Raw genomic sequence first — 24505 nt, 5'->3', positions numbered from 1 at the left:
GTGGATGTCCCATTTATTCTTAAAGTCGAGCACACTGGTGGCCTTGATCACCTGCACCGGAAGTTTGTTCCAGTGATCTATCACCCTTTCTGTGAAGAAATACTTCCTGATGTCACCACTAAATTTCCCTCCTCTGAGTTTGAGCGGGTGCCCCCTTGTGACCGAGGGTCCCTTGGGAAAGAATATATCGTTTTCTACCTCTACACGACCTGTGACGTACTTGAATGTCTCGATCATGTCACCCCTTTCCCTGCGCTCCTCTAGGGTATAGAGTTGCAGCTTGCCCAGTCTTTCTTCGTACGAGAGACCCTTGAGTCCAGCGACCTTCCTAGTGGCCATCCGTTGGACCGACTCAGCTCGAAGCACATCTTTCCGGTAATGTGGCCTCCAGAATTGCACACAGTATTCCAGATGAGGTCTCACCATCGTTCTGTAGAGTGGCATTATGACTTCAGGTTTGCGGCTGACGAAGCTTCTATTGATACATCCCATCATTTGTCTTGCCTTGGATGAGGCCTTCTCTACTTGTTTGGCAGCCTTCATGTCTGCGCTGATGTCACTCCCAAGTCCGGTTCTTCTGAAGTCTTAGCTAGTATTTCTCCATTCAAGGTGTATGTTCTGCATGGATTTCTGCTACTGAGATGCATGACCTTACACTTCTTAGCGTTGAAGCCCAGCTGCCATGTTGAGGACCAGTTTTCCAATGTGATCAGATCCTGCATCATACTATCTTTGAGATTGCTTTCACCTACTATATTACACAGTTTGGCGTCGTCGGCAAACAGTGCTACTTTACCCTGTAGTCCTCGGGTCAAGTCCCTTATGAATATGTTGAAAAGGGATGGTCCCAGGACTGAGCCCTGCGGCACTCCGCTAGTCACTTCCGATGTCTCAGAGAGGGTGCCATTGACCACCACCCTCTGAAGTCTTCCACTCAGCCACTCCTTGACCCATGTAGTTAGTTTCTCACCTAACCCCATTGATTTCATCTTGTTTAATAGTCTACGGTGTGGGACACTGTCAAAGGCTTTACTGAAATCCAAGTACACTATGTCCAGAGACTCTCCCAAGTCCAGCTTTCCTGTCACCCAGTCAAAGAAGCTGATAAGATTGGACTGGCATGACCTGCCCCTAGTGAATCCATGTTGGCAGGGATCCCTCAGATTCCCCTCATCCAGTATTGTGTCCAGTTTGCCTTTAAGTAGGGTTTCCATGAGTTTACACACTATTGATGTGAGGCTCACTGGTCTGTAATTCGCAGCCTCTGCTCTGCAACCCTTCTTGTGTAGAGGAACAACGTTGGCAGTTTTCCAGTCCAGGGGGACTCTCCCCGTTCTCAGGGAGAGATTGAAGAGTACGGCTAACGGTTCCGCCAAAATATCGCATAGCTCTCTGAGCACTCTTGGGTGCAAATTGTCCGGTCCCATGGCTTTGTTCACCTTGAGTCCTGACAATTCTCTGTAAACATCAGCTGGTGTGAACTCAAAATTCTGAAATGGGTCTTCCATGCTTTGCTTTGCTTACGTGCATTAAATAGGAAACTTAATATATGGTAGCCCACACAGATATTTTACTATTAACCCCAGTTATTAGTAACTAGGTCTCATTACATAAAATGGGACTGTTGGTAAAACAGCATGAGTTAGTGATAACACATCTTGTTGATACCTACACCCCTAAATATACACTTACCTGTGACATTTCCATGATCATCTGCTGCAGGGCCAAGGGCAGCAGAATTTCAGAAATGGCAGAGTTTTTGAACTGTTCACGGGCTGCTGTGGTTAAAGTGTACCTTGAGTGGACAAATGGAACCTTTTTGACAACCCAACATGGTTACTGTGGGGTAGCACAAGCCATCGATTTGAGAGGTGAACGTCAGCTGTGCAGGTTGGTATGGACTGACTGGCATGCTACCATGGAGCAACTCACCATCGATACGAACCAATGGGCTTCCAGATGTATGTCCAAAATGACTGTGCAGTGAACCCTGTTGCGAATGGGGCTCTGTAGCAGATGGCTGGGGACTGCACCCATGCTCACAGCTGCAATTTGCACAGGAGTACCGACATTGGACTTGCACAGACTGGCAGAGGGTTGCCTTCTCCAATGAGTCACGTTTTGAGCTTCATCGAATGGATGGATAGTGCGTATCAGCAACTATTGTTGGGCAGTACAAAGCTGGTGGCGGCAGCATTATGGTCTAGGGAATATTTACTTGTATGGTCTGGGTCCCTTGATACCTCTGGAAGGCACTCTCAGTCGATCAGTTACACCCATACATGTTGACAGTCTTTCTTATGGCCGATGGGATCTTTCAACAGGACAATGCGACGTCATACCAACAGAATTTTTTGCGAGTGGTTTGTAGAGCACAACCAAGTAGGCCTGTTGTAGGCATCTCATTATAGAATTACTATCAAATGGCTATTTTATAATGTAGACACATTTACATACCTCTTGCATGTGTAAATATTTAGAATAATAGCACTTACGTGCATTAAATAGGAAACTTAATATATGGTAGCCCACACAGATATTTTACTATTAACCCCAGTTATTAGTAACTAGGTCTCATTACATAAAATGGGACTGTTGGTAAAACAGCATGAGTTAGTGATAACACATCTTGTTGATACCTACACCCCTAAATATACACTTACCTGTGACATTTCCATGCAGGGCACCTAAGTGCTATTTTGTAATGGCATGCCTAACTTACCTAGCGTGTAAACTCAAGGGGGGCATTCATAAGGACGCAGCATGAGTGAAGCTGTCAGTAATTTCATGCCACAAAATTTAAGCACCTGTATTACACCAGCTCTATGACAGGTGTAACTGCAGCCATATGAATGTTAGGAGCACTGATACTGGCTTACGCTAATATTCTATAACAGAATTTGTGTACCCAGATGCCATTATAACATAGGCTGTTACTGCTCATCCTTGGGAAGTCTAAAGGGAGGCCTAGTTGTAGAATTGGATCCTGCCTATATTTGTAGAATCATTCTGTAATAATTTGGCTTGTTTACTATCTCAATATGTCTATTGATGTTCTAGGGCCCATTGAAATGTTTAAGCCTTGCCTTTTCCTAGTAGACTCTTGTTGTATGACTCCTGAAAGTTTGTGTTGTTATGGTATGACAGAATTGCTTTATAGGTCCTGAGTGACGCTTGCTCCACCTTTTTTCTTTGTGGCTTTTCCCAGTTATAGTGTGGAGCATAGTCTAACATAAAAATGTATTTGTATACTGCATACGTACCTTCCAGTTCAGTGTGGTTAACATTAAGAAAAACTGTACATACACAGTGAGTACAGTGTTCCCCCCCACAAATTTGTGGCTCGTGGACTCACTAATTCGCTGTATTCTCCGACCACCTCTTCCTGTACTAAAATCGGGCTACACCAATCAGGAGCTGCGTGTCAAAACAGCTCCTGATTGGTGCAGCCTTACTTTAGTAACAGGAAGAGGCGGTCGGAGCATACCGCAAGTGATTTTCTTCACACGCCGGCACTCCAGCTGCCCTCTCCTGCCTTTTGACAGGCGAAAAACCGTATTCGTGGTTTTTCAAAATTCACGAGGGTTCCTGAAATGGAACCCCCGCGAATATCGGGGGAGTACTGTATACACAATTATGCTAACAGGAATTTTTTAAACAAAAAAGTTTTAAGCAATTTCCTAAAATGCTAATATGAAATAGAATTTGCTATTAAAACACTAAACTCTATCTCCCAAGTCACAGCCTCAATTATTTTTAATTTTATTGTCATGCATGTCCCAGTCTCTGGTTTCTGATTTCCTCTGTCTTCTCTTAACTCTTTTTCCAGGTTTTCTTATCCATTTGCCATTTTATTCTCCTGTCTTCTTCATATTGTCAACACCAATATTTTGCTTTCAGCTTTTATCCATTTATTTTTCTACCTCTTCTCACTTAGATTTCAAACATTCTTCTTATTATTCACTTTAATCTCTCTTTTATTACTATTTGATTCACAGCTTTATATCTTTTCTCCCTCCAGCCCTTTCTCTTATTCCAAAATCTTTCTCTAACTTTTCCCTCTCCCTTCATTTCATCACCTCTTCCATCTGGCATCTCTCTTCCCCCTTACATTCTGCATCTACTCTCTCCTCCCCAACCTCCTTTCCATCTGGCATCTCCTTTCTTCCCTCCATTTCCATCCAGCATCTCTTCTGTCTCTCATTCTCTTTCCCTCACATCCTGCATCACTCCTCTGACTCACTAATCCTCCTCCTGGATCCTGCATCTCACCATATCCACCCCTATGCCCAGCATCTCCCATCACCCTATTCAAGCCCCCAACACACACACTTTTGTGTCCCTAGCTTTCATTTTCCCTCCCCTAAGCCAACATACTCTCTGTCATAAGAATAGCCATACTGAGTCAGACCAATAGTCCATTTAGCACAGTATCCTGTTTCTAATAGTGACCAACCCAACATTCATGCTACCAATCCCAGAGCAAGCAGTGGCTTCCCCCATGTCTGTCTAAATAGCAGACTATAGTCTTATTCTCCAGGAACTTGTTCAAATATTTTTAAACCCAGTTATGCTAACCACTATTCCAGTGCAATAGGTGAGACATTCTAGACAAGTGGGTTATATCCCAATGTTCGTGTGACACATGCAGAGGAATCCACTTCGTATTTTTTTCTGTGACTCTCCTGTACTTCACTGGGAGCTATAGCACCAACTACAGTTTTTCCCTTTTCCACACGTACTTGAAGGAGTGTTTCTGTTCTGCTCTCCCCTTTTTCTTATTTTATTTGGTGTTATCGTCCCCTTTTTGGGATTTCTTTGTGCTCGAAGTGATTCTTAAGCTCTGCCTGCATTGAGAACACACAGACTTCGTTCTGCAGCTGACAAGCCGATCCCAGTGGGTGCCTGTTAGCTAGCCTGCTTTGGTTTTTAGGAGCTAGGGGCCACATGAGACCCCTTCAAGACTCATAAGAACATAAGAATAGTCTTACTGGGTCAGACCAATGGTCCATCAAGCCCAGTAGCCCGTTCTCACGGTGGCCAATCCAGGTCACTAGTGCCTGGCCAAAATCCAAGGAGTAGCAATATTCTATGCTACTGATAAAAGGCAAGCAGTGGCTTCCCCTATGTCTTTCTCAATAACAGACTATGGACTTTTCCTCCATGAACTTGTACAAACCTTTCTTAAAACCAGCTACGCTATCTGCTCTTACCACATTTTCTGGCAACGTATTCCAGAGCTTAACTATTCTATGAGTGAAAAAAAATTTCCTCCTATTGGTTTTAAAAGTATTTCCCTGCTGGTCTCCTCAGATTCGCTTCAGCAACTGCTTCCATGGACAGAGAAGCAAGGAACAGCTTATGGTGGTAACTACAGATAGCTTCCCTCTTAAAGGGCTTGCCACTCCAGATAGCTTCCCTCTTAAAGGGCATGCCACTCTATATATCCTCCTGGGAGATCCTGTCAACCAACACCAGCCTTTATGGTTTGGAGGGGTCATTGCAGCAGACTCCTAGTTCAGAGTCATTGATCATTGACCCAGCAAAGAGGTCCATAAATCACCTGGAACTCAGAACCATTTGACTGGCATTGCAGGCCCTGGAGAAATCCCTGCAAAGCAAGGCACTCAGGATGTTCTCGAACAATGAGACAGTGGTGGCCTACATCAACGGAAGTAGAAGGCACAGGGAATGCCTCATTACATCTAGAGGCTCATCTCCTATTTTGGTGGGCAGAAGCTCATCTGCAGGTGCTCTCAGCTGCACACGTTTCAGAAGTGGAGAATGTTCAAGCCGATTATCTCATTTGGCAGACACTCTGCTTAGAGCCAAGAAGCTCTCGATGGTGGCAGCCAAGGTCTAGAAGACATCCAAAAGTGGTGTGCTACTATCAATGCAGGACCAATACAAACTCTGATCTCTGATAGTCTTGGAATTTTTGCAAGAAAGACTTGAGAAGGGCCTGTCGGTCAGATGGCTGAAAGTATAGTTAGCAGGCCTTTCATATTTCCAAGCTCAGGGACAGAGAGCATCTCTGGCCTCTCACCCAGATGTGGAAATATTCCTTAAAAGGGCTCTCAGGTTGTGCCCTACAGTGCATCTATCATTCCCATCCTGGAACCTTAAAACCGTTTTGCAAGGTCTCTGTAGGGATTCATATGAGCCTTTACAGGAGGCTTCCTTCTTAGATATGACGGTCAAGATGGTGTTCTTGGTAGCACTTACATCAGCAAGATTAATTTCTGAGTTACAAGCTCTCTCTTGCATGGAGCCATTTCTTAAGATTAAGGAAGCATGCACATGGTTTTTTCCTTCCTACCAAAAGTAGTTTCTGCCTTCCATGTCAATCAGGAAGTCTGTTTGCCCACCTTTCAGCCTACAGGGTCAAAGGAAAAGGACAGAATGTTGTATTTGCTAGACATCAGGAGAATGCTTCTTCACTACCTCAAAGTTACCAATGAGTTTCAAATCTCTGATCTCCTTTTTGTTCTGACCAGTCATGCTAAGAAAGGCAAGTCTGTGTCCAAGACCTCAGTCTCCAGATGGATTAAAATGACAATTTCCTCCATATATGTGGGCTGTAGTAAGCAGCCTCTGATCGTGTTGAAGGCACACACCACCAGAGGCATGACTACCTCATGGGTAGAGGCTCAGGTGGATCCCTTCCCCCCCAACCCATGGAGATTTGTAGAGCAGCGACATGGTCTACTCTTCCTACTTTTACCACATTCTATAGAGTAGATGTAGCAGCCAGGAAGGACGTCGCTTTTGGGTCCTCAGTATTAAAGACAGGCCCTAGACTCAGAGAACTGCTTTGGTACGTCTCTAGTGTTCAGGACTACTAGACACATTGCACTAAAAAGAAAGTTTGGTTCTTACCTTGATAATCTTCTTTCTTGTAGGTGTGTCTAGTAGTCCTGAAGCCATTCCCTGTGAGTGGGCTTCACCTGCGTTTGGTTTTAATTTCATTCTTTGTCTAACTGTGAAGAATTTCTCTGTCGCTCAGCTAAGCTGAAAACAAAGTTAAAAAAAAAAAGGATATCATATCTGAGTTTCAGCTTCTTTGCGGGATATGCAAGTAGCTACAAGCTCCATAATTGTTGGTGCAGGTTTTACGCTGTTTTGTATAATTCTGATAATGTTATACTTTTTTCAGAGCAGAACAGAAGTATAATGTTGGGGAGTTCTCCCGCTGCCCTCCTTCCGGTGATGTCTTCTACTACAGTGGTTCTTGACTGCTTTTGTACAAACTAAGGGGCAAACCTACTGGGAAAGTGGCAGAATTGAAAGATGAGTGATATAATTCTACAAGCAACTTGCAGGTTCAGATGCATAACCCTAACGTTTGGGATTACTAGACACATCACCAAGAAAGAAGATTATCGATTAAGAACCTAATCTTTCTTCTTTGAACCTTTTCTAATTTTGCTATATCTTTTTTGTGATATGACAACACAGTACTCAAGATGATATCACACCATGGAGCAATACAGAGGTATTATAATATTCTTGGTCTTATTTACCATCCCTTTCCTAATAATTCCTAGCATCCTGTTTCCTTTTTTGGTCACATGTTGGGTGGAAGATTTCAGCATATTGTCTACGATGATACCTAAGATCTTTTTCTTGGGTGCTGACCCCTAAGGTGAACCCTTGCGTAAGGTTGGATTTGGATTATTCTTCCCAAGGTGCATCACTTTTCATTTGTACACATTATATCTGATCTGCTATTTGGATGCCCAGTCTTCCAATTTCCTAAGGTCTTCCTGTAATTTCTCAAAATCTGCATGTGTTCTTGCAACTCTAAATAGATTTGAGTCATCTGAACATAAGAATAGCCTTACTGGGTCAGACCAGTGGTCCATCTAGCCCAGTATCCCGTCTTCATGGAGGTCAATCCAAGTCACAAGTACCTGGCAAAAGCACAAATAGTAGCAGCATTCTGCAAATTTAATCACCACATTTTTCAACCCGATTTCTAGATCATTTATAATTATGTTAAATAGAACCAGTCCCAGTACAGATCTCTATGGTACTCCACTATTCATCCTCCTCCATTGAGAAAAATGGCCATTTAATCCTGTTTTCTGTCCAATAACCAATTCCTAATCCACAATAGAACATTACTTCCTATCCTATAATTTTGTTGAAAGCTTTCTGAAAATCTAGATATACTACGTCAACTGGCTCACCTTTATCCACATGTTTATTCATATCCAAAGCCATTACATTCCCCTTTCTTATAATCCAGAATCTGTTGTCCCCAGTCCAGCATCTTTTGTTCCCCTCCCCTGCCACAGCATCTTGTTTTCTTTACTCTCACCTCCCACTACTCCACTTCTGGGACCTATGTGACAAAAACAAAAAAAAGGTATGAGGCCTTTGATTCTGTGCATGCTCCTGCTGACTCTGTTGGACCTGCCTCTCTAAAACAGGACATCTATGTCAAAGGGGATAAAAGCAGCAGAGTCAGCAATTGTATGCACAGAGGCAATGGCCCCCTTGGCTCTTTTCTAGGCTTTTAGCTACCACAGATCCTGGGAAGACATAGTAACATAGTAACATAGTAGATGACGGCAGATAAAGACCCGAATGGTCCATCCAGTCTGCCCAACCTGATTCAATTTAAATTTTTTTTTTTTTTTTTTTCTTCTTAGCTATTTCTGGGCAAGAATCCAAAGCTTTACCCGGTACTGTGCTTGGGTTCCAACTGCCAAAATCTCTGTTAAGACTTACTCCAGCCCATCTACACCCTCCCAGCCATTGAAGCCCTCCCCGGCCCATCCTCCACCAAACGGCCAACACAGACCGTGCAAGTCTGCCCAGTAACTGGCCTAGTTCAATATTTAATATTATTTTCTGATTCTAAATCTTCTGTGTTCATCCCACTCTTCTTTGAACTCAGTCACAGTTTTACTCTCCACCACCTCTCTCGGGAGCACATTCCAGGCATCCACTACCCTCTCCGTAAAGTAGAATTTCCTAACATTGCCCCTGAATCTACCACCCCTCAACCTCAAATTATGTCCTCTGGTTTTACCATTTTCCTTTCTCTGGAAAAGATTTTGTTCTACGTTAATACCCTTCAAGTATTTGAACGTCTGAATCATATCTCCCCTGTCTCTCCTTTCCTCTAGGGTATACATATTCAGGGCTTCCAGTCTCGCCTCATACGTCTTCTGGCGCAAGCCTCCTATCATTTTCGTCGCCCTCCTCTGGACCGCCTCAAGTCTTCTTACATCTTTCGCCAGATACGGTCTCCAAAACTGAACACAATACTCCAAGTGGGGCCTCACCAATGACCTGTACAGGGGCATCAACACCTTCTACTGACTACGCCTCTCTTTATACAGCCCAGCATCCTTCTGGCAGCAGCCACTGCCTTGTCACACTGTTTTTTCGCCTTTAGATCTTCGGACACTATCACCCCAAGGTCCCTCTCCCCGTCCGTGCATATCAGCTTCTCTCCTCCCAGCATATACGGTTCCTTCCTATTATTAATCCCCAAATACATTACTCTGCATTTCTTTGCATTGAATTTTAGTTGCCAGGCATTAGACCATTCCTCTAACTTTTGCAGATCCTTTTTCATGTTTTCCACTGCCTTTTCGGTGTCTACTCTGTTACAAATCTTGGTATCATCTGCAAAAAGGCACACTTATCCTTCTAACCCTTCAGCAATGTCACTCACATACATATTGAATAGGATTGGCCCCAGCACCGAACCCTGAGGGACTCCACTAGTCACCTTTCCTTCCTTCGAGTGACTTCCATTAACCACCACCCTCTGGCGTCTGTCCGACAGCCAGTTTCTGACCCAGTTCACCACTTTGGGTCCTAACTTCAGCCCTTCAAGTTTGTTCAACAGCCTCCTATGAGGAACTATATCAAAGGCTTTGCTGAAATCCAAGTAAATTACATCTAGCATATGTCCTCGATCCAGCTCTCTGGTCACCCAATCAAAAAATTCAATCAGGTTCGTTTGGCACGATTTACCTTTTATAAAGCCATGTTGCCTCGGATCCTGTAACCCATTAGATTCAAGGAAGTACACTATCCTTTCTTTTAGCAACACTTCCATTATTTTTCCAACAACTGAAGTGAGGCTCACCGGCCTGTAGTTTCCTGCTTCATCCCTGTGACCACTTTTATGAATAGGGACCACATCCGCTCTGCTCCAATCCCCAGGAATCACTCCCGTCTCCAGAGATTTGTTGAACAAGTCTTTAATAGGACTCGCCAGAACCTCTCTGAGCTCCCTTAGTATCCTGGGATGGATCCCGTCTGGTCCCATCGCTTTGTCCACCTTCAGTTTTTCAAGTTGCTCATAAACACCCTCCTCCGTGAACGGCGCAGAATCTACTCCATTTTCTCGTGTAACTTTGCCAGACAATCTCGGTCCTTCTCCAGGATTTTCTTCTGTGAACACAGAACAGAAGTATTTGTTTAGCACATTTGCTTTCTCCTCATCACTCTCCACATATTTGTTCCCAGCATCTTTTAGCCTAGCAATTCCATTTTATATCTTCCTCCTTTCACTAATATATCTGAAAAAATTTTTATCTCCCTTTTTTACATTTTTAGCCATTTATTCTTCCGCCTGTGCCTTCGCCAAACGTATCTCTCTCTTGGCTTCTTTCAGTTTCACCCTGTAGTCCTTTCTGCTTTCCTCTTCTTGGGTTTTTTTATATTTCATGAACGCCAACTCTTTCGCCTTTATTTTCTCAGCCACTAGGTTGGAGAACCATATCGGCTTCTTTTTCTCTTGTTTTTATTGATTTTCTTCACATAAAGGTCCTTAGCCATTTTTATCGCTCCTTTCAGCTTAGACCACTGTCTTTCCACTTCTCTTATGTCCTCCCATCCTAACAGCTCTTTCTTCAGGTACTTTCCCATTGCATTAAAGTCCGTACGTTTGAAATCTAGGACTTTAAGTATTGTGCGGCCGCTCTCCACTTTAGCCGTTATATCAAACCAAACCGTTTGATGATCGCTACTACCCAGGTGAGCACCCACTCGAACATTAGAGATACTCTCTCCATTTGTGAGGACCAGATCCAATATCGCTTTTTCCTTTGTGGGTTCCGTCACCATTTGTCTGAGCAGAGCCTCTTGAAAGGCATCCACAATCTCCCTACTTCTTTCCGATTCCGCAGACAGAACATTCCAGTCCGCATCCGGCAGGTTGAAATCTCCCAACAGCAGAACCTCCTCTTTCCTTCCAAACTTTTGGATATCCACAATCAGATCCTTATCAATTTGCTGCGATTGAGTCGGAGGTCTGTAGACTACACCCACGTAGATAGAAGTTCCATCTTCTCTTTTCAGAATAATCCATATCGCTTCTTCCTCTCCCCAGGTCCCTTGCATTTCGGTCGCTTGGATATTGATCTTTACATAGAGAGCTACTCCTCCACCTTTATGACCATCTCTGTCCTTCCTAAAAAGATTATATCCCGGTATGTTTGCATCCCATCCATGTGATTCACTGAACCATGTCTCTGTGATAGCAACAATATCTAGATCTGCCTCTAATATCAGGGCTTGCAGATCATGAACTTTGTTGCTTAGACTGCGAGCATTTGTGGTCATCGCTTTCCAGCTATTTTTCAGTGATAATCTCCTTTTTCGTATGGATTTTTGTGTCGTTTCACTTTCCGTTGCAATAGTAAGAAATGAGTTGCTGATATTGCTTATGTTGCAGCCTTTACTACTATCACATCTTTTCTTTTGCCGGGGGTGGTCTCTATAATTGTCCTTCGTACAAACACCACCCCCACCTTCTAGTTTAAATGCCTAGAAAAATATTGTCTAAATTTCTCTGCAAGGTTTCTTTTTCCTGCTGTAGTAATATGTAGCCCATCAGTGCAATATAGCTTCTTGTCCTTCCATGTATTTCCCCATCCTCCTATGTACCTGAAGCCTTCTTGATGACACCAGGCTCTGAGCCATCTATTGAAGTCCTCTGTGTTTTTCACTCTTTGCTCTCCCTTTCCATATGCAGGCAGTATTTCAGAAAAAGCTAAAGTCTTTACAAAAGGTTTCACGCCCTCACCAAGCTCCCGAAAAGCTTTCTGTGCTGCAAGTGTGGAGTTGTTGGCCAGGTCATTTGTTCCCAGATGGATAACAACATCAGTGTTAAAATCCTTAGTTTCTTCCTTAATTATAGTCAATATTTGTCTTGAACTCCTGGTAGCTGAGGATCCTGGAAGACATTTCACTATTTTGGTCTCCTTGCCCTGTGTTCCAAGGTTAATGCCTCTGATGATGGAATCCCCCAACAGTAATAGTTTTCTGTTTTTGGCTTTTATTTGTACTTAGGGTGCGCTTGTTCTCTTGAGTTACCTTCATTGGTTCCAGTCCCACCTCCCTTCTGTTTTCCTGAGTATCGCAGTGCACTAGTGGAGCGAAGGAATTCTGTAGAGGTAATATTAGTGAAGGTGGATGTTTCTGTGTTACATGTCGCAGTCTTCCTGAGCCTACTGTGACCCATTTATTCCTGGGCTGTTTTATTCTTTGAGGTAGAGGTGGTAAGTTGGTATGAGTGATGGAAGCTGCTTTAATTGTATACAATTCCTGTTTAAGTTTGCCGAGCTCCTCCTTAATACTGGCAAGTTGAAGACAGATGGGGCAAGCCTTAAGCCTCCAAATAGTATGTCTTGGAATTAAAGCACCACAGTGATTGCATAGAATAAAGGTCATCTTGATTGGTTGTGAAGTCCTGATTATATGGGTCTCTATATATGAATAGTGGTCCCTGGGGTTGGTGGGGACTATAATAAGTCTTACCCTTATTCCTATGAAGGGAAAGTGAAAGAGGAAATAAGATTTAACAGAGGAAAGAGAAGGGTTTATTTTTTTTGTGTTTTTTTATATTTTTTTTTAGTAAGAAACAGGGAGGAGAAGAGAAATTAAGCAGATATAATGCTGAAAACCAGTTAAAAGAGCAGAATATGAAATGCTGAGTAACTTAGCTTTTAGAAGTTCACAGGGCAGCCTTGTTTCAGCAAAGGAGGCAGTGAGGGAATGGGGGAGGGGGGTAAGGTTGCAATTGGTGCTGGGATGACTTAGCCTTCTCAAGCCACTTTTTTGGGCGTTGTGCCTAAGACTACATTTTTTAGCTTTCGGTTTAGCTGCCAAATTCTCTAGACCATTCTTCAAGCTTTACTAAATCCCCTCCCTATGCAATTCACATCTTCCATGGCATCTATCCTTTTGTAGGTTTTGGTGTCATTTACAAAAAGGCAATCTTTTCCTGACACTGTCAGACTGACAGTCCTTCCACAAATTATTTACAAAAATGTTGAAAAGAACCAATCCCTTTAGCACAGTATTTCTCAACTTCTTCAAGGCAAGTACCGCCTAAGTTGAACAAATTTCATCCAGGTACCCCCAAACTCTGATCAGCAGAGATTTGAAATGGGCATTCCAAAAACTGACATATTCTACTGATGAAATAGAAAATAAAGTTATCTTTTCTACCTTTGTTGTCTAGTTATTTTATTTTTCTAATTATGTTGGTCTGAGCTCTGGTTTTCGCTTTCCTCCATCTTCTTTTAACTCTTGTCATTTTTTTCACTTTCCTTCTTTTCCTTTCAGCTTTCTTCAATTTATTTTTCTGCCACTCTGTTCAGATTTAATAAATTCTTTCTATCCATTCTTCAATTTCCCTATATTTAGTGCATCTACCTGCAGGTTTCCATATATTTCCTTTACCCCAGCTCTCTTATTCCTCTTCTTCTTATTCCCAAGTCTTTCACTAACTCTATCCTCCCCCCCCCCACAATCCACTCATCCATCCTTCTCACTCCATCTTCCCATCCAGCACCTCCTTCTTTCCTCCTCCCCTTTCATCTAGCATCTCCTCCCTCTCCCCATCCTTCTAACATCTCCCTCACTTGTGTACCCCCACATTTTCTGTTCCCCCTGCTTCTGCTGCTGCTGCTACTTATCCAGACCAGCAGCAATGATGGTAAAACAACCTAAAGTAGTCATGAGGCGAGGCCACATTCTTTGTTCACTCACTGTCAGTAATGTTGGTCCCTTGCCCCAGAATAACTAGTTAATGTTAGAGTGGTTAGGGGGCTGACTGTGCCCACATTAAGATTGCAACCCCAGGACTGCTTTAGTTTGTTTTGCTGCTGCTGCTGCTGCTGCTGCTGCTCATCTGGAGAAGCAGCAGCTATAATGGGGGTTAGCAGCAGGATTGAGGTGAGGAACGCCATCTTCTAGGCACCACATACCCCCTGTAGAGATCTCACATACCCCTAGTAATGCCCCTAACCCTATCCTCACAGTTATCTCCATGTACTACTTCCCTCTGTTGTCTTCCGCAGAACCAGTTTCTTACCCAGTCAATCATTTTAGGCCCATACCACGGTGCTCAGTATATTTTTAGGCTATCTATGTGAAACTGTGCCAAAAGATTTGCTAAAACCTAAGTATAGGGGCTCATCTTCATATGGGCTGGAGGAAGGCTGAATAGTGTTTACTGTATGTGACCATGGTACAGATAAGCATGCTAGAAAACTCTTAAAATACTCTTCCAAGCTTCCCTGAACATTCCAAAATAGTTAATGATGTCTTCTTTGTATGTTTCTGTAGTCTGACATAGATCTAGAAGAAGGAGAATTGTCAGAAATAAGGGAGGTGAAGGTTGGTGAAGAGCCAAATCAGAAACAAAAGCCGGAAGAAGAGGTAGAAGAATTGGTCTCAGATGATCCTGCCTTCGATGAATATTCAGAGAAAGAGGCTGAATTCACTGCAAGTGTGGGAGATGAGACTAACTCAGCAGTTGAGAGCATTCAGCAGGTGAGTGAGAATCTATATGATGCATCTAGCAGGGAACACATATGCTATATACACAGGGAAGTGCACATCAGTATGGCAAATTCAGCCAGAGCATGGACATGAGAACAATGCATCTGATGGAAGCATGTTTCATATAGCATATCCAGCTAGTAATTGAGCACAAATATAGTGCATCTTGCAGCAGAATGTAAATCATGTAGCAGGTTAGAGAATGTGGTATAGCATGTCTTGCAGTAATCCGTCGGTAAAGCACATCCAGTAAGAGAAAGCATATTGCACATCTGGTAGGAGACTAAGGAGAATATGCATTGATAAACAGGTACATAGGTAGAGAGCAGGCAGCAGAGGTGCATATGTCAGTAATGTACATCTAGTTCATCTGGCAAGAGTGCATGCATGCTACAGAGTGCATGCTAGAAGAGTGCATGTAAATTCGGAGCATACCAAAGATATGCACATTCTCACTCATTTCTTGTAATCACTTAAATGATTATACAAGTTCAGTGATGGAGAGGGATACTAGATGTTTATTTTCATAGTTCAATACTTTTTGCCTGTTTGGAATCTTTAGAAATACAGTGGTTCCTTGGTTTACGAGCATAATTTGTTCCAGAAGCATGCTTGAAATCCAAAGTACTTGAATATCAAATCACATTTCCCCATTGAAAACAATGGCAATGCTGACAATTCGTTCCACAATCCAAAAGGTGCTAAGGGACTAGGAGAAAGTGGCGAGGGGTGGCCCAGGGGTGTGTACCTGTCAGGTGCCGGGTGCTGCAGTTTGTAGGTGGACAGCCACGCGCAACCATCGGGGTCCTTGTACAGCTGCAGGCAGCGCCGCTTCAAGGAGATACCTATTCCGTCTGCCAGCCAGCTGTCCGCACCACGTTGAAGTACCTCCAAGCCCATGTAGCCGAGCACCATCCCACATGCACATTACGTGGGCTCGGGGGTTCTCCAGCATGTGTGGAAGGCACTTGGTGCGGAAGGCTAGCTGGCGGATGGAAGAGGCATCTCCTTGAAGCGGCGCTGCCTGCAGCTGTAGGTGCTCGTCTATGGGGGTGGTGCTCAGTTTGCGAGACAAAAGTTTGCTGTGTGTTTTGGTCTGAAGTCCAATGACAGCAGCTTTATAAGAATAAACTATCTATGAGGCTCACTCCTGCAGCTCCAAGAATGGTACCGCCTTGGCATACACTTATTCTTTTAAATAACCTTGTGGGCATGGAGGAGTATTCTTGGTTGCACATTCAGTTTTTTAAGAGGCCAGGATACAATTCCCAAAGCTGTATTAGAGTTTAGGAATTGCCAAATAATTAATGCCTTGTATCTTATTCTGTGATGTGAATGCAATTTTCAGTGTTTGTTTTATTAAAACTTGTTATACCGCTTGAGCATACGACAGATCTAAGCGGTTTACAGTACAAATTCTATTTTAAAAGGAACTCCAGTAAAGATAGGAAAGACCTCAAAGAATACAACTAAATATAATACAAAGTATACTTCAATCTCCTTTTTATATTTTTTGCTGATCTTTTTTCTCTGATTTATGATGGATTGTGACTCCTTCCTCTGCTCCTAGGTATTTATATATAAGATTATGAGCCCACTAGGGACAGAGAAAGTACCTGTATACTCGTATAATATGTACAGCACTGCATACTCATATATCCAGTAGCGCTTTAGAAATGATTAGTAATAGTAGTACCTTTCTGTTCAAGTTTATTTACACTAATCAGTCAAATATATTTATCTCAATTTTCATCTAAGAAAGGTTGCTTTAGTGCATTTATCAAGGCCAAAAGTCATTCTGATTTAATTTAAAAAGCTTTTTACTATATGGAGTTGTTCTGCTAATTGGTAGTCACTGGAATTATAGAGCTTCAGATCATCTAAGTGTGATGTTAACCTCTGGATTGTTACCATCTTTATGACAGTAGTCCAAGGAGATAATAAGAGTACTCAGTGAATTAAGTACCAGACAAAACCAGAGTTCTGTTATGTCCCTTCCAGATTCCATACGCTAGGTGTTCAATCCCAATCTGCAGTCCGGGTATTGATGAAATTCACATCTTTTCAGAACACATGGTGCACTCCCCCTAGTGGTAAAATCAGTTTTCAATTTCTGCAAGCAGTTCAGGCAGAAGATTAGGCAGAAGTTGCTCTACTTCTGTTTCTTATTTTTTTTCGATTAAAGTTCACTTAAACTTCATTTCTTGGTGGCTTCAGTGCCTTGAGACCCCTCCCCAATGGTCCGCTGTCAGAGAAAAGGACACAGTCCTGAGGAGCTGGACTGCAGCTTCACAGAGAAACTCTGGTGGATCTGTGAAGCCAGCCTGCTGTGAAGCCAGAGTCCCTCCCGTGGAGTTTACTGGCTGGTGACCCCACAGTCACAGGTTTCTAGCACAGGCTGAGTGCATTTGGACAGAAACCCACCCAGGGCATAAGCTGCCTTTCCCACCCCCGTCTGTATAAGAACATAAGAACATAAGAAGTTGCCTCCGCTGGGTCAGACCCGAGATCCATCGTGCCCAGCAATTCGCACCCGCGGCAGCCCATCAGGCCCATGACCTGTAATGTGATCCTTCTCTAATCCCTTTTATCCTTCTATCTGTACTCTGTCTAAAACCTATCTCTACCTCTATCTGAATCCTTCAATCCCCCTATCGTTCAGGAATTTATCCAATCCTTCCTTGAACCCCCGTAGTGTACTCTGTCCTATCACAACCTCCGGAAGCGCATTCCAGGCGTCCACCACCCTCTGTGTAAAAAAGAACCTCCCAGCATTGGTTCCAAAATTGTCCCTGTTCAGCTTGTGCTTGTGCTTGTGGTTCCCAATAATCTGAAGAATCTGTCCCCTTCCACCCTCTCTATGCCCTTGATCTTGAAAGTCTCTATCATGTCTCCTCTGAGTCTCCTCTTTTCATGGGAGAAGAGCCCCAGCCTTCCCAACCTGTCTGCGTATGAAAGGTTTTCCATACCTTTTATCATTTTCGTCGCTCTTCTCTGGACCCTTTCAAGTATCGCCATGTCCTTCTTGAGGTACGGTGACCAATACTGGACACAGTACTCCAGATGCGGGCGCACCATCGCACGATACAGCGGCATGATGACTTCTTTTGTCCTGGTTGTAATGCCCTTCTTAATAATACCCAATATTCTGTTTGCTTTCTTGGAGGCTGCTGCACATTGTGCCGTTGATTTCATTGTTGTATCCACTACACACCCAAGTCCTTTTCAAGGTTACTATCCCCTAGCACTGATCCCCCCCCCCCATATAGCAGAGGATCCGTGGGGGCAGGGGTTGGGGTGGTCTCTGGCTGGCTGGCAGTCCGAAGATCTCCATTCCTGGGCATTTAGAGTTATTCTGAGGGCAGAAAAGTCCTTATTTCTCCATTCAGCTGCTGAAAAATGCTGACAGGCAGAAGACACTAGACCAGGGGTGTCCAACCTTTTGGCTTCCCTGGACCTCATTGGCTGAAAAAAATGTTTCTGGGGCCGCACAAACGCTGCAGCAAGACAGAGGAGGGAGCCAGCAAGACGGTAAAAACACGGGGGCAGCAGAGGAAAACACTGCATCGCCCTTGACCGGGGCCACACAAAATACTTCATGGGGCCGCAGGTTGAACACCCCTGCACTAGACTATGTGAGTAACTCCATTGTTTCCTATGGGAACTTCCGGGGTGGCTTGGAAAACATTTTAAAACCTGTTTTTCACAGTTTCTATTGGTAGGGTTCGGGTCCCCCACCTCCTGAGAATGCGTGCCTAAGTGCACTGGGGAGGGGGTGGGAGCTTCGGACTTCACATCCTCCATGTCCTCTTGGGCTGGGGAGCTGGTCTGGGTCCATGCCTTCTGAAGAAAATCTTGCCCAGGGGCCATTCTAGAGTCTGGCGCAGTTCACCTGTATTCCAAGTCTGGGGACTTTTTTGATGCGCAGCAAGTACTTCAACAGTGCCCTGCCATGGTTGCGGAGTAGGCATTTTCACTGGATTTTATTTGGCTCTTCTGAACGGCATTTCCTCAGACACCGCTCATTTGACACAGCCAGTGGGCACATCAGGGCTTTTTCAGTCTATGGTGTCTGTGACGAAGCTTCCTTTCGGAAGCTCTCTTGTCTGGTCATGCCAGATTTCGATTGCAGTAGTTGCCATGCAGATTTTCTGTTTCTTCTGTCTCCTGCCACTGTATTTAATTTGGATCCAGCTGCTGCCTTTGCTGAGACTGGTCTCCTCAGCCTCCCTGAGCGTCCAGATTTGGAGGTTCTGATCCTTCTTCACATTTTCAGTAGATTTCTGTCTGCCTTTTTATGGCTGGTTTTCTGTAAGAGTGCCATTTGGGTTTTTCACTTTCCAGGCTTCAAGTGTGCCTTTTCCATTCTGTCCATGGATCTTGGGACAGGTTTCAGAATAATGTGATCCCGGTCAGTGTTTTCTGATCTGCTACAGCTATGTCTCCGCTTTATCTAATCTAATCTAATCTAATCCTTAGGTTTGTATACCGCATCATCTCCACGTTCGTAGAGCTCGACGCGGTTTACAGTAGGAGAAATAGGAAGGAACTACAACAGAGGGTTAGAGGTAGAAGTGTGAAGAAAATTTAGAGGACTTGGGATGCCAAGATATAAGAGTTTCCTTGATTCCTAAATTGGAGGGAGACTTACATTTTTTGAGAAAAGCCAGGTTTTCAGATGTTTGCGGAAAACTTGGAGAGAGCTCAAGTTCCGAAGAGGGGAGGTAAGGTTGTTCCAGAGCTCAGTGATTTTGAAGTGGAGGGAGGTCCCTAGCTTTCCTGTGTGGGAAATGCCTTTTAGCGAGGGGAAGGATAGTTTTAATTTGTGGGTGGATCTGGTGGTATTTATCTCCTGAATCCTGCTTTTTGGCAGGTCTGAACAACCTGAGGTAGATTCTGCCATGGCACAGGTTTCCAGCGCACAGCCCTCCCTAGAACTGGGGGAGTGAATATTCAGATCTATCAGGATGCAGGAAGCTGTTCTGATTCAAAATGTTCTTTTCTAGCATCCTCGGGTAGCCAAGTGGCAGTAGCCACCTCATTTTTAGCACGTGCCTGTCATTCCAGCCTCCACTGATGTGGGTTGATGTGGCTGTGGTGCCGGGTGTCCTTTATGATCTCTTTTGAGTTTTAGTACATGTTCTGCTGGTGCAGAGTCTGAGCAGCAGTCTCTTTGGCCCTGTCTTTGGATGTGGACGCAGCCTTGAGGTTCTCCTTCAGCAGCTGTTCTTTCAAGGGCTGGATTCTTGTTGGTATGGGTCAGGATGTCCTCTTCTCAGATGTGGTGCATGCCACTCTACGTTGCTCCCTGTAATCCAGTTTTGCTGGCCATCAGAAGGGAATCATAGTTCTCTTCATTCCTCCCGCAGGTGTCATCAGGGATATTCAGGGTTTTCCTCCTTGAGATATTCATAGGACTACACCTCCATTACCTTGGTTCCGATTCCAGGCGTCATCAAGTTTCTGTGCAGTGGCTATGCCACATGTGCTCGCACGCACACACAAAAAAAAATTAGAATAAAAAGTACCAATGTCGCCTGGGGCAGGTGCGGTTTTCTCACTCGCAGGCTGTTTTGCCAGTGTAGATTCGACTTTCATCGGTCACTTGTTAATCTTACTTTGCTTGCCTCCAACTTGGTTTCTGGACTCCGGCAGGTCACTGACAACAGTTTAGGGTTTGCGATATTCTGTAGCACCTCTTGGTCTTCGGGATACTTAAACCTGTTCTAGTACCCCGAATGAGGAATTATGTGGATGCTCCTTATACTTCCTCGTGCCAGATGGGCTTGGTGATTTGAAGACACATTCTGGTTCTACAGTTGGTCACTTACTTCTTGGCTAGCTGCTGTCTCCTTGGGAGCTTCTAGTGTTCTTGGATCTCTCAGAGGTTTTCCTCCATATTTCAATCTCTCCAGAGCATCGTAGGTTTCTGCGTTTCCATATTCCGCATCAGCATTTCCAGTTTGCAGCTCTGCCCCTTGGCCTCGCCCCTTTCATTCCAGTGATTGTAGTTGAGCCAGCTTTCTGCCAGCAGGGGGTCCCTGTCCACCCTTCTTGGGACAGGGAGTGCTCCGGTTTTGGGTGTACGAAGACATGGTGGGGATGGTAGTGTATCTACTGCAGGCGTGGGCAAGTTTGGGAAGAGACGGAGGGCATCCTCCCAGTCTCTGGATTTTCTAGGCCTTTTCTTCGTCTCCAGATGGAGTTGTGCATTTCTTCTCAGGGCGAGTAGACAGAATCTTCATCGACAGATTAGAATTCTCTTGGATTGTCCGGCTCTCTCGGCATGGGTTTATCTGCAGATTCTGGGGCTCTGGCAGCCTCCTTGGGGGTGATCCCCTGGGCCATAGCGCCCATGTGCCCTTGATGGGAGTCCCTCTTCTCTTGATGTTCTCCACTTAGTTTTTCCACCTTTCACAGCTGCTGTCCTGGACGGAGCCAAAGAGCAGCAATTTGAGCTGGTGGCTTCAGCATGGCTGTCGGTTTAGGGCTGGCTTCTTCGGATTTCCAAGTGGTTAACTCTTAACATGTATGCTAGCCTGTTGTATTGCAGGCTTCTTGTGGGGCCCACTCCATTCAGGGGTAGTGAACGTTAGTGGACCTTTAGTCTGGAGCTTTGGAAATTCAGCTGGCGCTACTCACTCTCCAGCCCCTTCAGAAAGACTGGCGGTGCAAGATTTCTTCAATGCCGTAGCAGTGGCATATGTGCAGTCATGTTAAAAAATTAGGACACCCCATGAAATATTCAGTTCTTTCTTAAGAAATGTTCACATATTGATGTCAAATCTTTTTTTTTATTTATCTCTGGAAAATAAAGTGATGTAATTGCAGGTAAACAAAAATTTTCCTTGATTTACTCATGAAACAAAAGATATCCACAAAAATGTGTATTCTAACTGAGGAATAAATTAGGACAGCCATATCCTCCCACTTAAAGTGGCTCAAAACACTCTCATATGTATCACATCAGATACACATGATTAGAACATCGTTACTCAGCATTTTGAAGGAGGTTTGCCCTATTTAAGACATTTAGTTTGGTGTACTCATGACTGCTGTGGTGAGAGTGAACACCATGGTAAGATCAAAAGAACTGTCTGAGGACTTCAGAAAGAAGATTGTAGCAGCTTTATGTCTGGTAAGGGATTAAAAAGATCTCGAAAGAATTTGACATTAGCCATTCCACGGTCCAGAAAATAGTGTACAAGTGGAGGACTTTCCAAACAACTGCCAACATGCCCAGGTCTGGCCGGCCAAGCAAGTTAACCTCCAGAGCAGATTGCAAGATGCTAAAAGAAGTCTCCAAAAACCCTAAAATGTAATCACGGGACCTACAGCAGCTCTTGCTATTGTTGATGTGAAAGTGCATGCCTCTACAATCAGAAAGAGACTGCACAAATTTAACTTGCATGGGAGATGTGCAAGGAGGAAACCTTTGTTCTCTAAGATAAACATCAAGTTTGCCAGAGAGCATGTAGACCAGGACTTTTGGAATAGTGTTCTATGGACAGATGAGTCTAAAATTGAATTATTTGGACACCAGAAAAGAGGACATATTTGGCGTACACCAAATACAGCATAACACCCATCCAAGAAAAGAACCTCATACCAATTGTGAAGCATGGAGGTGAAAATGTCATGGTTTGGGGATGATTTGTTGCAGCAGGACCTGGTCAGCTCACTATCATAGAATCCACCATGAATTCTACTGTGTTTCTGTAAGAAAATTAAAGCTGAAGCAGAACTGGATCCTGCAACACAATGACCCAAAACATACTAGTAAATCCACCAAGGACTGGCTGAAAACTAAGAAATGGAGAGTCCTGGAGTGTCTGAGTCAAAGCCCTGATCTTAATCCCATTGAGATGCTGTGGGGTGATTTGAAATGGGCTGTACATGCAAGAAACCCCTCAAACATCTCACAGCCAAAAGAATTCTGCCTTGAAGAGTGGGCCAAACTTTCCTCAGACTAATGTCAGAGACTGATAGATGACTACAAGAAGCGTCTCACTGCAGTTATTTCAGCCAAAGGGGGTGTAGAGTTTCCTAATTTATTCCTCAGTTATACACATTTTTGTGGATATCTTTTGTTTCATGAGTAAATCAAGGAAAAATTTTGTTGTTTACTTACAATTACATCACTTTCCTTTCCAGAGATTAAAAAAAAAAAAAAGATTTGATATTGATATGTGAACATTTCTTAAGAAAGAATTGACTATTTCATGGGGTGTCCTAATTTTTTCACATGACTGTACATCGCGAGGAAGCTCTTGTGCCGTCTCTCTCTCTCTCTCTTGGGCAAGATAGAGTTGCGGCATTCCACTGGGAGGAAACACTTTTTCGGCCTTTCTCAGTGGCCCATGGGGCCGGAGTCATCACTGTTCTGGCAGTCTTCCTCGGCCAACATTTCCTGATTTCGAGAGCCTGGTTCCTTTCAAAGAAGCCGTTTCATCTGCTTTTACAAGAGCTGGGGTTTGCCCCGGAGGATCTTGTTGGCTTAAGCAGAGATCTCGAAGGCCGAGCTGGCTTATGAGTTTCTGGCTGGCTCATGAGTTCCTGTATGATGTTCCCCTCGTGGTCTCTGATAGGTCAGGTCATCTGCTGGACAAGCGACACATTCCAGCCTGGTGTCTTTAGTGACTCTGGTTTGGCCTTGCCGCCCGCGGTATGCGGTTCTCGTATGTCTTTAGTGGGATGAAAGGTTCCAGTTTCCTTTTTCTTAATATCTTCTCAGTCAGGGACTGGTGTCCTTGGAGAACCCATGGCGTTTTAGCCTTATGGCATGGATCTTGAGCGCTCAGCCTTCATGGTGAGCGGTTATTTGAAGGTACTTATCTTGATTCTTTTGTACTCAAAGTACCCTCTGCTCTGGCTTCTTCTGCCAAAGCTTGGTAGGCTTCTCTCATTGGGGGGGGGGGGTGATATAGCCTGAGCAAGCTCCCAGTTAGGTACGTCTTGTTTTCCTTCAGGAAGAATTAGTCAGAAGTCTGGCAGTGGCCTCCCTGAAAGTTCAGGTTGCAGGCTTTGTGTGTTTTAGGGCACGCAGTGGATCTTTTACAAAAACAAATGGAAGTGAGTCAAGTATCAAACTTTCTAAACAAACAGGAAGGAAAATGTCAAGAAACTCTGACAGACAGATTGAGACATCAGTTGGGCCGACACAAATAGACCCTGAATTAGATTGTGGTGAACAACATAAGAATAGCCTTTACTGGGTCAGACCAATGGTCCATCTAGCCTAGTAGCCCATCCTCAGAGTGGCCAATCCTGGCAAAAAACATAGAGTAGCAACATTCCATGCTACCAATCCAGGGCAAGTAGTGGCTTTCCCCATGTCTGTCTCAATAACAGACTATGGATTTTTCCTCCAGGATATTGTCCAAATCTTTCTTAAAACCAGATACGCTATCCGCTCTTACAACAACCTCTGGTAATGCATTCCAAAACTTAACTAGTCTCTGCGTGAAAAAATATTTCCTCCTATTGGTTTTAAAAGTATTTCCCTTTAAATTCATAGAGTGTCTCCCAGTTTTTATAATTTTTGACAGAGTGAAAAATTGATCCACTTGTACCTGTTCTACTCCACTCAGGATTTTGTAGACTTCAATCATATCTCTCATCAGCCATCTTTTTTCCAAGCTGGAGCCCTAATCTTTTTAGTCTTTCCTCAAATGAGAGGAGTTCC

The 24505-nt window shown here is 44.0% G+C and overlaps 1 protein-coding gene across 2 annotated transcripts in view; it reads left to right on the top strand.

Annotated features, from left to right (window-relative positions):
- The window catches only part of PRDM15 (PR/SET domain 15), a 354917-nt gene that overhangs the window by 324955 nt on the left and 5457 nt on the right, over nucleotides 1–24505 (top strand). For both annotated transcript variants that reach the window (XM_033942187.1, XM_033942188.1), the window contains one exon: nucleotides 14605–14811. In XM_033942187.1, coding sequence (XP_033798078.1) covers nucleotides 14605–14811 — 207 coding nt within the window. The remainder of the gene's footprint in view (nucleotides 1–14604; nucleotides 14812–24505) is intronic.

Source organism: Geotrypetes seraphini, chromosome 4 (assembly GCF_902459505.1).
Source record: "Geotrypetes seraphini chromosome 4, aGeoSer1.1, whole genome shotgun sequence".
NCBI lineage: Eukaryota > Metazoa > Chordata > Amphibia > Gymnophiona > Dermophiidae > Geotrypetes > Geotrypetes seraphini.
Note: the sequence above shows the minus strand (reverse complement) of the source record. Positions and strands in the feature narration are given on the sequence as shown.